A 13,162-nucleotide genomic window follows, 5' to 3' on the forward strand; every position below is an offset into this window, starting at 1 on the left:
ATTTGTTTTTGTTATAAACTAAAGAGAAAGAAAAAAAAAAGATTAGAGAGAAGATTAAAAACTTTTGTGTTATATTCTTCATAAGTATAACTTTACTCTATAATACGAGTAATGTATATATAGAACACAGGTAAACTAACAATATGATCAATGGTAGTTAACATACATTTATTAGTGGAAGGTTATTGAGAGACAAATATTAAAACATAAATAATATATTATTTATAACACTCACTCTGATGAGATGTTTGTCAATAATATGCAACTCGTAAGATTTGAGATATAGTATTTACTAAATGCGTGAATGTAGTGATTCTGAATGCATTTGCTCAATGAATACCTCTTGATCCCACTATAAGCACCACATTACGTTACAAAACAAGGATATATTAAGTTGTTTCATAAAATTTAAAGAAAAACTATATAAAAAACAATAATTTAACTAAATTAATCTTATGCATTGATGTAATAACATAAGCACAATACACTAGATTTTCAGCTCTACACGCAGAATTTAATGCCTATTATAGTCCTAAAAGGCTCAGGGGATTATTCTTGTTTTTAATCCTTTTAAATATATCACTTCTGATATTTGGTGTTCTGTTTTAGTTAAAATTAATTCATATTGAAATTGGACAATGAAATATTCATTTAATACTTTTGTTAAACATTAAAATCAAATATTCTACCTATTACTTATATTAGTTTCAATGTGAATTTTGTCCAAAAAAAATTCCAATATGAATAAATTTTGGGATCTAGAATAAAAATATATGCAGAGACAAAACTACCATTTGCAGCACATTAGAAAGGGGCTTTACAAAACTACTATTTGCAGCACATTAGAAAGGGGCTTTACAAAACTACTATTTGCAGCACATTCTCCAGGACAAAATTTGTGGTAAGAAAACCAACCAATGTGCAAATGTGCATTCTTCTCAACCTGTATCCCAACAAAAACTTAATTTCAGTATAAAAAATTAACCTGTAAACATGAGGAAAGGCTTTGCCAGTCTAATCTTCAGACTACTTAATGAGTATTCCCTCAACTTCTGTGGCTAGTACTGTGCAGTAGGCACCGAAGTATTTGCTATTTGCGATTAGCATACTATTCTTGATAGTCTGGCCTCAAAACCCAATAGGAACCATTTGATCTTTTCTGCAGAGTCGCTATTTCCTTTAACATATTTTTGAACAGGGCAAGATCTTTTGACGGGATTCTGTCCTTGAAATACTGAACTATGCTGGATGAACTACAGCTGCCACCTTTCTGTTGGAAAAAGGTGCAGATTTTTCGAATCATTACTTCAGGTTGGAACCCAGATGGATTTTCAGGTGCCCTGGATGTTCTAACATCTCTTGACTGATTCGTGGAAGTTGACGACATACCAAACTGATGCTCAAGCCCAACACTGGCGGCTTTTTCTTGATTACCTCGAATTTTAGATAATATTTCAGCAGAAGATAATGCCTTACCAGAAGACGCCCCAGCAGCATATCCATTGAATTTGTTAGATCCGCTGCTAGGTGATTCATTAGATGCTTTGCTATTATTTAGCAACTGGGGATTCACAGTTGAACCAAACTTCCGCCGAACAGATGATGGTGCACCAGCAGCTCCTGACCTTCCGGTCCATGTAGGAACAGAGACGCTTTCGTTGCTTCGAATCATTCGTGACTTACGTAAAGCTTCTGCCGCTCTTTGTGCAACCTGTGAAGCTTGTTCGTCAAGTCTCATCTTCTCCTCATCATGGGCATCCATGATCAAATCATGATTCATGGCACTCTGTCAATCATATAACAAGTTAATCACAAAGGATAACAACAGTACATTGAAAAGAGGAACACTAAAAAACAAGAAACAGATCAATATGCGGATTTTAATATAGTTTGAATACGTGGTAAAGATACCACGTAGTTTTTGTACAAATCAATATATGCTTGCTTGTTTCATAATTATCTTAATTCTTGAATAACTACTCGTACAACGAATGTAGTTTCCAATTATATGGTCAAATAAAAGTAATGATGCGTGATAATTTAGATGTAAGTTGAAAAATATTGAAGAAGCTTACATGTATCCCATTAGCATCAAAAAGACTTTTCAATATATTCGCTTCTTCACCAACTCCGTTTTTGTCAACCTTCTCTTTCCCTTTTCCTCTTGAAGATCCTCCGTGTGATTTGCCATCATTACCAACTGCAGCATCTTCGGAACCCAATTCAGCAGTATGACTAGATTCATTATCCTGAGAATCTTGATGTGTCCCAATAATGTTTACATCTTCAGCTATTTGACCAAAAATATTTGACGTTTCTGTTGAACCAGTTTCTTCGTTCACATTCAATACAAAAAGATCTTTCATATCTCGGGCTTTGAAGAACCTTTTCTGCTGTGGGTTCTTCAAGATCTTATTGGTAAGAAAATGTTTGTAAATCTGACGATGATACACTTTCTCCTCTATAGTTCCACGTGTTATTAACCTATATATTGTCACATCCCGTTTCTGACCAATTCTCCATGCACGCTCTCTAGCCTAGAACATTATTCTCCATGAGAATGAAGTTGATACAAATTAACAAACAAAATTTTAATATGAAAATTATCAGAGGCATTAAACTGCAGGGCATATTTATAGGGATGGAAAAGGAAGGAAAATAAATGGAGGTGTTAAAGAGGCCAGTGTTCCATACCACTTACTCCTCTTGCTTCTTTTTTTTCCTGTTTTCCTTAATTTATTTTCCCCCTTAATAAAACATTCAGACACAACTAACAAACTGGCCATGAAAAAATGAAGGAAAGGTTTTCGTTTTTCAGTCATGTTTCAACCACTTCAAGACCAAAAGAACATTTTAGAAACAAGCATACCTGCATATCAGTTGAAGGATTCCAATCAGGATCAAAGATGATCACCCTATCTGCACCAGTAAGATTTGTCCCCAACCCCCCAACTTTAGTTGTTAAAATGAAAACAAAAATATCACTTGAGGCATTAAACTCGTCCATTAAAGCCATTCTATGTTTTACAGGAGTGAGACCGTCCATTCTCCGGTAAATATGACCAGAAGTGGTCAAATATTTCTCAAAAATGTCAAGCATTTGTTGGGTTTGAGTAAAAAGAAGAACGCGGTGACCCTGCTCCTTCCAAACATTGAGCACTTGAGCTACAACTTTCATTTTCCCACTACGTTCTGGATTTCCATAATCTGGATCGCTGAAGGCATGTTCCCTTTCAAGTAGGTCTGGGTGGTTGCAGATCTTGCGCATCACATCAATTCCATAAAGCGAATTCTTGCCTCCATCCAATATTTCCTCCACTTCTGTGCTGGCTAAAAATGCTCTATAAGCAGATACTTGCTCTGATGTAAGGCTGCAAAACAGAACATGCTCAGTTTTCTTAGGAAGTTGGGCATTTACATCGGCCTTCATTCGTCGGAGAAGATACGGCATAATTAAATCACGCAGCACAACAGCACACCTGCAAAACAACAAAATAATATTCAATTTCATTGGTAAATAGGGATATGCTAACAATCTAACTAAAAATAAACTTAATCACTAAATGAAATATGCTAACAATCTAATTAAAAATATTCATCTACAAGCTTCATTTGCTCCATTTTTCCTTGTAAAGAGTAGAATCTCAACAGGTGAATATGTTGTTATTTATGACTAATTAAATGTAATTTTCGAAGGATTAGAATTTAGAGTTTTCTGGGAAAGTATTTCTAGTTTATGAACAATAAAGATGTTTGATTTGTTTGGATTAACGTCAAAAAACTACAAACTTATTTTTGCTCCCTTAGGAACTCAGCAGTTGGTTTGGGAACATACAAATTATCTATTAAATTGAAGTATCATATAAATAACTCTTTTTGATCAATAATTTTTTTCTATAGGAGCTTCTGAGTTGTAGTTCTCCATTTTTTTTTAAATTTGGTCAGCTTACATGTGACAATAAAAGTTAAAAAACAACTAACCGCTTAACCTTGCTTAACTCAAATTTCAATTGGAAGATATTACACTAAATCTATCTGAAAGAGCAATTTATTTCTGCTTCTACCATTATTAAAATTGATTATTGAACTCTATAGTTGCCACTAGACAGGGTAATTACACCAAACAAAATAATCATGGGAGCAAGTTTTTAAAATTTTAATAGAAATTCTAACTGACTTAGGATAAAGGTCTTAATTTGTAAATTTGAGATGGTCATGGAGAAGATACTATAATAAAAAATTTAGCACCTAACTGAAAATATGGTCAAGCTGATTTTTTTAATTTACCCCCGTCCAAACCAAAATAAAAGCAAGATTGGCCCCACCTGTATGCTGTGGATACTTGTAATGGAGAGGCATTTGAATATCCGCCAACTGCTATAGGAACTGCAAACTCAGCTTCAAATACAGGCAAAACACCCAATTTTCCAGGGAAAACAAAATCAAACAACGACCATAACTCACTCAGTTTGTTCTGAATAGGTGCACCAGTCATAATGATGCGGTGTACAGTTTGTAGCTGTTTGCAAGCTAGGGTAACTTCTGCATTTGGATTCTTTATTTTATGCCCTTCATCAAGAACTGCATAACCCCATTCAAAGTCAAGCAACTGGTCCCCCAGTATCCTTAGCTGCTCATAAGTGGTGATGAGTAATCCAGATTCTGATCTCATGACACGGTTTATCAGGGTTTCCCACTTTCTTGGGTTTCTAGACGGTACACTTCTCTCATAATCATTGTCGCTTGAACTATTGCTTTCAGAGTCGGTTCCATCGGAGCCAGCTCGCTTCTTTTCAGAAGCCAGATCATGAGCAGAATCGTGTACAAGTTCTACATGGAATTTAGGATACCACTTTTTTGCTTCCCTTTTCCATTGTCGCAGGAGTGTAACAGGACAGACAATAATGCTGGGTTTATACATGCCACTAAAATGCAATGCACCCAGAAATGATAATACTTGTATGGTTTTCCCAAGACCCATCTCATCACCAATAATTCCACCAGCTCTTTGGCAGTGCAGCTCCCACAGCCATTGAACACCAACCTTTTGATAGTCAAACAGAGCTTCAAATATGTTCTCAGGAATTTTCAGCCCACCTTCTAATGTTACATAAGAAGATTCGTGTTCAGAAAGTTCAACATCATGGCCTTCTAAACTTTCACAACTGGAAGTGTCCAAGCAACCATTTGCATTTTCTGCAATAAAATAAACTAACTGAATCTATTGAATATGAACATAAACATAAATGAAAATAATAATACTATTACTACAGCAAAAATAAAACGATCTAGAGTAGTGGCCGACATGAACTGAAACCGGTGTATGATGGATCATAAACCAATACATTTCTTTAATTCACCAGTATTAACTATCAACATGCAAACTTTCAAAAAAATCAGACACAGATAACAAATAAGAGATATTTATGTTTGGAAATAATAAAAATACATTGTATGTTTCCCACTAAAACTAAAATGAGCATTTAAATCTTAGGTTCATGTATATTTAGATTCATGCATTTAGGAAGTTGCACTATTATTTATTTCTCTTTGTAAACATAATATGTAATTAATTATAGTATGTATAAATATCATAGTGTTTTACGCACTCAAGCATATTCATAAAATTTCTTATTTCTATAGTATTTCATATGGCATCAGAGCTCCTAATCTAGGGGACTTTACTTCCGCTAATCATTATTTAGAGATCTGACTGGGCATTTTTATGCTGTCAAAACCCTTAAATCTTGACTGGGGAACACTTGCTGTCAAGTTTTTCCAATTAAACACTGGTTGTTCTTGTGGCCTCCAATTGCACAATTTCGTACTTTCCGGAAGCCGTTTGTCCAGTTTTCTGCCACCATTGGTACAACTCTACACATTTTTAGCAGCCGTCTGCACAGTACCAGATGTTGTCCCTACATTTTCTGTGTTGATTTTTTTATCGAATCTTGTTTTCTTTGATATCTTATACATAAATATTTTGTGGTTGTTTTTATTTCCTTTATGATCAATATAATGGAAAAGTCATCCGGTAATTGCAGTGTGGCGTATTCTGGTTCCACTCTCATTTGAATTTCATGTCTCAGAAACACCTTCTTATTTATTTTGGATATTAGATTCAAGAGCAATAGACAGCATGACACCCTCTTCGAAACAGTTCTCCACATATTCCCAAAAAAATTCTACTGCAGAGGGTAACTGTAGCTGGCATTGGAGATATCCAAATAAATCATTTTATAACCTTAAAAAGGGTCCTCCGGGTTCCAAAACTATCCATGAACCTAGTCTCCGTACAAAAACTTACAAACGACTTATCCTGTAGTGTGACTTTTTATAATGATTGTTGTATATTTCAGGATAAGAAGTCGGGAAAGACGATTGGACGTGTTAGAGAAAGGAATGGCCTTTACTATCATGAAGAATCAGGTCAGTGTAGAAAAGTCCACTTGTCCCACTCATTTATGTCAGAGTCAGTACTCTCTAAAAAGGAAAAAAAATATCTTTCTTTTTCATTCTCGATTAGGTCATCCTTCTTTTGGAGTCATTAAAGTTTTGTTTCCATCTTTATTCAATAAGGTAGATATTGAAAGTCTTCATTGTGATGTACGCGAAGTTGCTAAACATAAGTGTTTACCTTTTTCATTAAATAACAAAAGAAGTCTTTCCCCCTTCTATCTTATTCATTCAGATGTTTGGGGTCCTCTATCAATCCAAATGTAACAGGTGCTAGGTGGTTTGTTACTTTTATAGACGATTGTACCCGAGTTACTTGGGTGATTTTACTCCAAAACAAATCTGACGTCAGTACTGTTTTCCCAAAGTTTTTCTACATGATTAAAAATCAATTTGGAGTTAACATCAAAAGACTTAGGTCTGATAATGGAAAAGAGTATTCTTACTTCTTTCTGTCAAAATGAGAGAATTGTCCATGAGTCTTCTTGTGTTAAAACACCACAACAAAATCGAATTGCAGAAAGAAAAAATGGGCATCTCTTAGACCAAACCCTAGCATTGTTGTTTCATCAAAATGTTCCAAAATATTAATTGGGGGAGGCCGTTCTCACTAGCACATATTTTATTAATCAATTAACTTCTAGGGTATTGGCGTTCAAGAGTCCTATGGATTTTCTTTCTTCCTTCTATCCAAATTTGTCAAATTTGTCAGTAAGTAGTAATCTTAAACCTAGAATCTTTTGGTGTGTCTCATCTGTCCATGTGCATAGTGAAGACAGAAAAAAACTCGACCCTAGAGCCCTAAGATGTGTTTTTGTTGGGTATTCCTCTACTCAAAAGGGATATAAGTGTCTCCATCCTCCATCTAAAAAGTTATTTGTGTCGCGGGATGTTACCTTTAATGAGAAGGAACTGTACTTTACTCAACCTTACCTTCTAGGGGAGAAATTTAAGGAAGATAAGCTTGAAAGTCTCGATCTTTCTGGTCTTGAGTCAAATGCACTCAATTTGTCTAGTATTAAGTCAAATACATCTGGTCATTCTGGTCATGACTTAAATACACTTGATCTCTCTCATTCTGGTCATGACTCAAACACACTTAATTTCTCTGGTCTCGAGTCAAATTCACCTAATTCTTCCAGTTTCAAGTCAAATAAGCTCAATCTTTCTAGTCTTGAGTTAAACACATTTGTACCAAACCCATCTGAGACTGAAGAAGTAGGAGTCGAGTCAAATCAATCAAATACAACAGTAGCTGAACTTGGACCTGAAGTGGATATAAGATATGGAAAGAATTTGCTTTACATGAGAAAGTCAAAGGCCATTCCTGAATCGACACAAGTTCAAGAGTCTGACTCAACTCTTTCAAATAAGATAATTAATTCTTCTGAATTACAAGATAAAATGATGACACAAGCTACAGATGATGACCTAGAACTTCCAATTGCTATTAGAAAAGGTACCAGAAAATGCAACAAACAACCTTTATATCCCCATTCAAATTATCTTTATTTTCAAAAATTATCACCTACCCATAGAGTCTTCCTTACAAACCTAAACGCTACTTCCATACCTACTAATGTTTCTGAAGCATTGTCCGATAAAAAATGGAAGCAAGCCATGAATATCGAGATGGACGCATTAAAGAAGAATGGAACTTGGGAGTTAGTGACTTTACCAGAAGGAAAGAGGTCAATTGTACACAGTAAAATATAACGCTAATGGATCAATCGAAAGATATAAAGTCAGGTTAGTTGCCAAAGGGTTTACACAAACCTATGGAATTGACTATTCAGAGACATTTGCTCCGATTGCGAATATGAATACAGTGAGAGTAATTTTGTCACTTGCTGCCAATAATGGTTGGGATTTACAACAATTTGATGAAGAATGTCTTCTTACATGGGGAACTTAAAGAGGAGATTTATATGCAGGTATCACCAGGGTATGAAAAAAATGTGTTTGACAATACAGTTTGCAGGTTGAAAAAGGCGTTGTATGGACTAAAACAATCACCTCGGGCATGGTTTGGAAGATTCATTAAGGTTATAACATCTTTAGGGTACAAGCAAAGTCAAAGGGATCACACCTTGTTCATCAAGCACTCGCCACAAGGGGGAGTAACAGTTTTGTTAGTATATTTAGATGACATTATAATGACAGGAGATGATTGGAAGGAGCAACAATCTTAAGTCATTGTCTGGTTAAGGAGTTTGAAATAAAACCTCTTGGAAAACTGAAAAGGCATTTTTATGTCTCAACAAAAATACATTACAGATATACTCAAAGAGACGGGAAAAACAGCCTGTAAACCTGCGAGCGTTCTTATGGATCCAAATCTTAAACTGGGTAATACAGAAGAAGATGTTGCAGTAGATAAAGAAATGTATCAACGTCTAGTTGGGAGATTAATATATTTGTCCCACACTAGACACGGTATTGCATATGTTCTAAGTATGGTTAGTCAGTTCATGCACTGTTCTAAAGAAATCTATTTACAAGCGGTTCATAGAATCCTATAGTATCTTAAGAGAACTCCAGGAAGAGGAATTTTGTTCCAAAGAAATGGAAATACAACCCTTAAGGCCTATACTGATGCAGATTATGCAAGTATAATTGTTGATAGAAGATCCACTACAGGGTACTGCACCTTTCTTGGAGGAAATCTTATGACTTGAAGGAGTAAGAAGCAAAATGTAGTAGCACGTTCTAGTGCTGAAGAAGAATTTTGAGATATGGCACAAGGCATTCGTGAATTACTTTGACTCAATTATTTTAGAAGATTTGAAAATCAAATGGGAAGGACCCATGAAACTCTACTATGATAGTAAATCAGCTATCAGCATAGCACATAATCCAATTCAACATGATCGAACTAAGCATATTGAGGTTGATAGACACTTCATCAAGGAGAAGCTTGATAGTGGGCTGATTTGCACCCCAATTGTGTCCTCACAAGGGCAACCTGCGGATATTCTAACTAAAGGATTGAATAGCTCAAATTTTGAACGAATTGTATCCAAGTTGGGAATGGAGAATACTTATTCACCAGTTTGAGGGGGAGTGTTGGAAATAGAAAAAATACATTGTATATTTCCCACTAAAATGAACATTTAAGTCTTATGTTCATGTATATTTAGATTCATGCATTTAGGAAGTTGCACTGTTATTTATTTCTCCTTGTAAACATAATATGTAATTAATTATATAGTGTGTATAAATATCATAGTTGTTGAGTATTTTACTCACTCAAGCACGTTCAGAAAATTACTTATTTTTATATTTCACATATGTGAACCCTTAAATTTTTAAATTACAACCAATTGCAAATATTAATCCTAAAGGCGTTGTAAAGTTTCAGATTAAGTAGATAAATCAATATCAGAATCAGCTCTTCTTAAGCATCCAGAGACACCATCAGGCCTGCAAATCTTTTACTTGCTAGGAAGCCTATTGACATTAAAAGAACACAGAACGCCGAGTACCTCAATTTTTCATATTCTATTTTTATTCTTTGTGCCCCATATAAATAAGAATAGACATACCACTTTCTTCCGGTTGTCTATCCTCAGAAGAGACGCGTTTGGTCCATTTCCTACCAGGCAAAGGTCGCCTCTTTTTCTTTTTTGAATCTGTATTCTGATCCCCCTCACCGTCTGGAGGTTTGGGCAATTGTAGTGGTTTCTTGAGTCTGCGAAAAGGAACAGCGGGTGCATCAAGCTTCGGTAACTCTCCAGGCTCAAGCAGCTTGGAAGTTGGCCGAGCTCTTGCTGCCTGAGAAAATGATCTGGCAGCTCTTTCAACACTGGACAAAACAAGATGGTCGCCATTTTCCTGCTCAGCAGCATTATGACTAGTTAATGCTTCAGGTTGTTGAATGCGGCGCTCAAAGCCCTTCAACTTATGAAAAGGGGTGAAAATTCCTTTTCTAACCAATTCATCCCTTTCCTGAAAATCAAATAGTAGAAATTAGTTCTTTTATTTAGAACCACCAACTACATCCTTCAAATTTGATTCTTTCCTAGCAAATCATACCATCCAATATAACACTTATAAGTTATAATATTATAAACATTACTTTAGAAAATGCAAAATAGGATAAAAAACGGTAGTAGTCATAATTTCATAAATAATAACAAGTATCCAAGTAACTTACAGTTTCTACAAAGCCCGTAGAGGCTGCATCCAGCACAGCATCAAAATCAGCATCATCATCAAACGAGACCGTCTTAAACCGCTTCACAGGTCTTTTGCTTAATTTCTTATCATCTTTAAGCTTCTTCTTTGGTCTTCGATCTTCCTTAACTAAACTAAATATGACCTTTTTCCGCTCAATGCTTTTCGGATCACTATCCTTAGAAAATCTAGAAAGCTCTTTCTCAAGTTGCGCCTTCGTTTTCTCAAGACTTCTCAGCCTATCAGCCGCAAGAACACGCTGAAGTTCAGAACCATTCCCCTCATCATCCCCTTCCTCCAAATTCTCCTCGTCAACATCAACGCCTTCTCCATCCTTATCAACATCTCTCGGCCGTTGAATAGTGGAAGAAACTGCACCAATTTCAAATTCAATTGCCCTCAACTTCTGATGAAGTTCAGCTTTAGCAGTAGTTAACGGATCAAGGGTTTCAGGTAAAGTAGAACATTGGTTTTCCTCAGTGTTCCCTTCAGCTTCAGTAACATTTCCTGTACCATTCCCAGCCTACAATAGTTTCAACTTTCAAGTAAACAGAAACAGCACTACAATCCATTTGATTGAATTTTAAGTTAAAGTTCAAAATCAGTTTCAAATTAAACAAAATCAGTGAAGTTCAACCTAAAAAATACCTTTTCCAAAACCCGGCGTTCGATGTCTTCAGGATTGGCAGATTTAACGCCCAAAGTAGTAAGCAGAATTCGATCCTGTTCTTCTTCCATTGAATTGTTTTCGTCACATTAGTGGGAAAAAATCAATTTTGTGATTATCACCGTAACTCAGGGGCATTGAATTTTCAATTCAAAAGGAAAAGAGGGTTTATCGATTCCCAGGTTCCTGGGTAATGCTACGTCGTTTCGTAGTGTTGGAATGTTTCTTCTTCAACACACACGAAACAATGCCCTAAGTAATCCACTAATCCGTCATTGTTTTCTTTTTGAACATATGTTCCAAAATTGTTTTTGTTTTCTTTAACCTATATTCTTATAATTCCAAAACATACTTTAGGAAAAAATAAAAAAATCGTAAAAATATTATATTTGCTTTTTAGTTTAAACCGCTTGTTATAAAATGTATTTCTATATGTACAAAAAAATCTTATTTTAGTAAGATTTAAATTGCAATTTTAAAAGGTAGTGCAGAGGGATAGTATTAAATAGTTTTACATCGGCATCCAATCGAAATTCATTAATTCGTTTGATCATTAACATAGTGGTACATTAGATAGAAACACGTGTTGCTTGTTATTTTTCAGTCATCCAAAACAGAATAAGGAAAATCATATAAACCTCATAAATAGTGAAGTTGTTGTTTGGATTGAGGAGCCAAATGCCATCAAAAAGCTTTTCTGAGAGTGGTACCAAAACCTATATTCATCTGAAGTGAGAGTGGATGAATGGGTTAACACCATAAGCAAATTTCTTGAGCTCCAAGTTAAGATGAAAGAGCAATTTGAGGAATAGTTGAGTATTGTTGAGATTCAAAAAGTTTTATTTGTTATGGCCCCTTGGAAATTCTCGGGATTTGATGGATTACCTGCAGGGTTTTTCCAAAACTCTTGGAGTGTGATGGATAATAAAGTTTGCAATTATGTCAAAGATTTGTGGAGACATCTGAGAAACATCATAGATGTCAACCAAACGGATCTTTGCTTAATTCCCAAAGTGATCAATCCCTATCTAGTCACACAATTTTTCCGCTATCTATCATTGTGTAATATAATATATAAGTTGTTGAGTAAATGCATAGTACACAGGCTGTAAAAAGCTATTGATAAAATGGTTTATCCATATCAAACAGGGTTCATAGTTGATAGAAGTGTTCAAGACAACATCATCGTTGCTCGAGAAGTCCTACATAGTATGAACTGTTTGAAAGGAAAACATGGATACTTTGTGATGAAAATTGACTTAGCAAAGACGTACAATGAGTTGGAGTTTTGTTCATAAGGTGCTCCTCAAGATTGACATCCCTGAGAAGATCATTCAGGTAATCTTGGAGTCAATCACCTTTATTAAAATGAAAGTGTTATGGCAGGGACAAAAATATAGTTACTTTGAGACCCATAAGGGACTTTGCCAAGGAGACTCGATATCTCCCTTCACAAATATTCTCTATGCGGAAAAATTAACACATTTGATCTTGGTTGAAGTAGAGAAAGGCATTTGGGATTGTATAAAAGTTGGAAGGAAAGGGCCAAGAATCTCGCACCTAATTTTGCTGACGACCTGCTTCTTTTTGGAAAAGCATCTAACAGTTAAGTCTAAATAGTTAGAGAAGTACTGGAAATGTTTTGTGGCATCTCTGGTCAAACGATTAGCTATGCTAAATCTAACATCATATTCTTGAGTAACACAGAGCTCAAAACAAGGAAAGTGTTATCTCATGCAACAGGGATCAAAGAGTCGAAGCAATTAGGCCTCTATTTGGGAATGTGAATCATGTGCAAGTGCCTAAAAGCTAAAGATTATCAACACATTATTGACAGAATCAATAACGAGTTAACCACGTGGA

At 35.4% G+C, this 13,162-nt stretch overlaps 1 protein-coding gene across 1 annotated transcript; it reads right to left on the minus strand.

The window, feature by feature from the left end:
* Positions 1 to 764: 764 nt before the first annotated feature.
* Positions 765 to 11,621, minus strand: LOC127091189 (protein CHROMATIN REMODELING 8). The gene is made up of 7 exons (XM_051029750.1): positions 11,281 to 11,621; positions 10,613 to 11,155; positions 10,002 to 10,404; positions 4,326 to 5,196; positions 2,870 to 3,479; positions 2,076 to 2,537; positions 765 to 1,786 (listed from the first exon to the last, which is right to left on the minus strand). The coding sequence occupies exons 1-7, from the start codon at positions 11,368 to 11,370 to the stop codon at positions 1,109 to 1,111; spliced, it is 3,657 nt and encodes a 1,218-aa protein (XP_050885707.1). The 5' UTR covers positions 11,371 to 11,621; the 3' UTR covers positions 765 to 1,108.
* Between the last annotated feature and the right edge of the window lie 1,541 nt (positions 11,622 to 13,162).

The sequence above is a fragment of the Lathyrus oleraceus genome, chromosome 6, assembly GCF_024323335.1.
Source record: "Lathyrus oleraceus cultivar Zhongwan6 chromosome 6, CAAS_Psat_ZW6_1.0, whole genome shotgun sequence".
Taxonomy (NCBI): Eukaryota; Viridiplantae; Streptophyta; class Magnoliopsida; order Fabales; family Fabaceae; genus Lathyrus; species Lathyrus oleraceus.

Excerpts from the sequence above, each read along its gene's own strand:
- LOC127091189 (XM_051029750.1), bottom strand. The coding sequence starts at position 11,370 with ATGGAAGAAGAACAGGATCGAATTCTGCTTACTACTTTGGGCGTTAAA. Across the intron at positions 11,156-11,280 it reads AACGCCGGGTTTTGGAAAAG|GCTGGGAATGGTACAGGAAA; the intron begins GTATTTTTTAGG and ends AAACTATTGTAG. Across the intron at positions 2,538-2,869 it reads ATCCTTCAACTGATATGCAG|GCTAGAGAGCGTGCATGGAG; the intron begins GTATGCTTGTTT and ends ATAATGTTCTAG.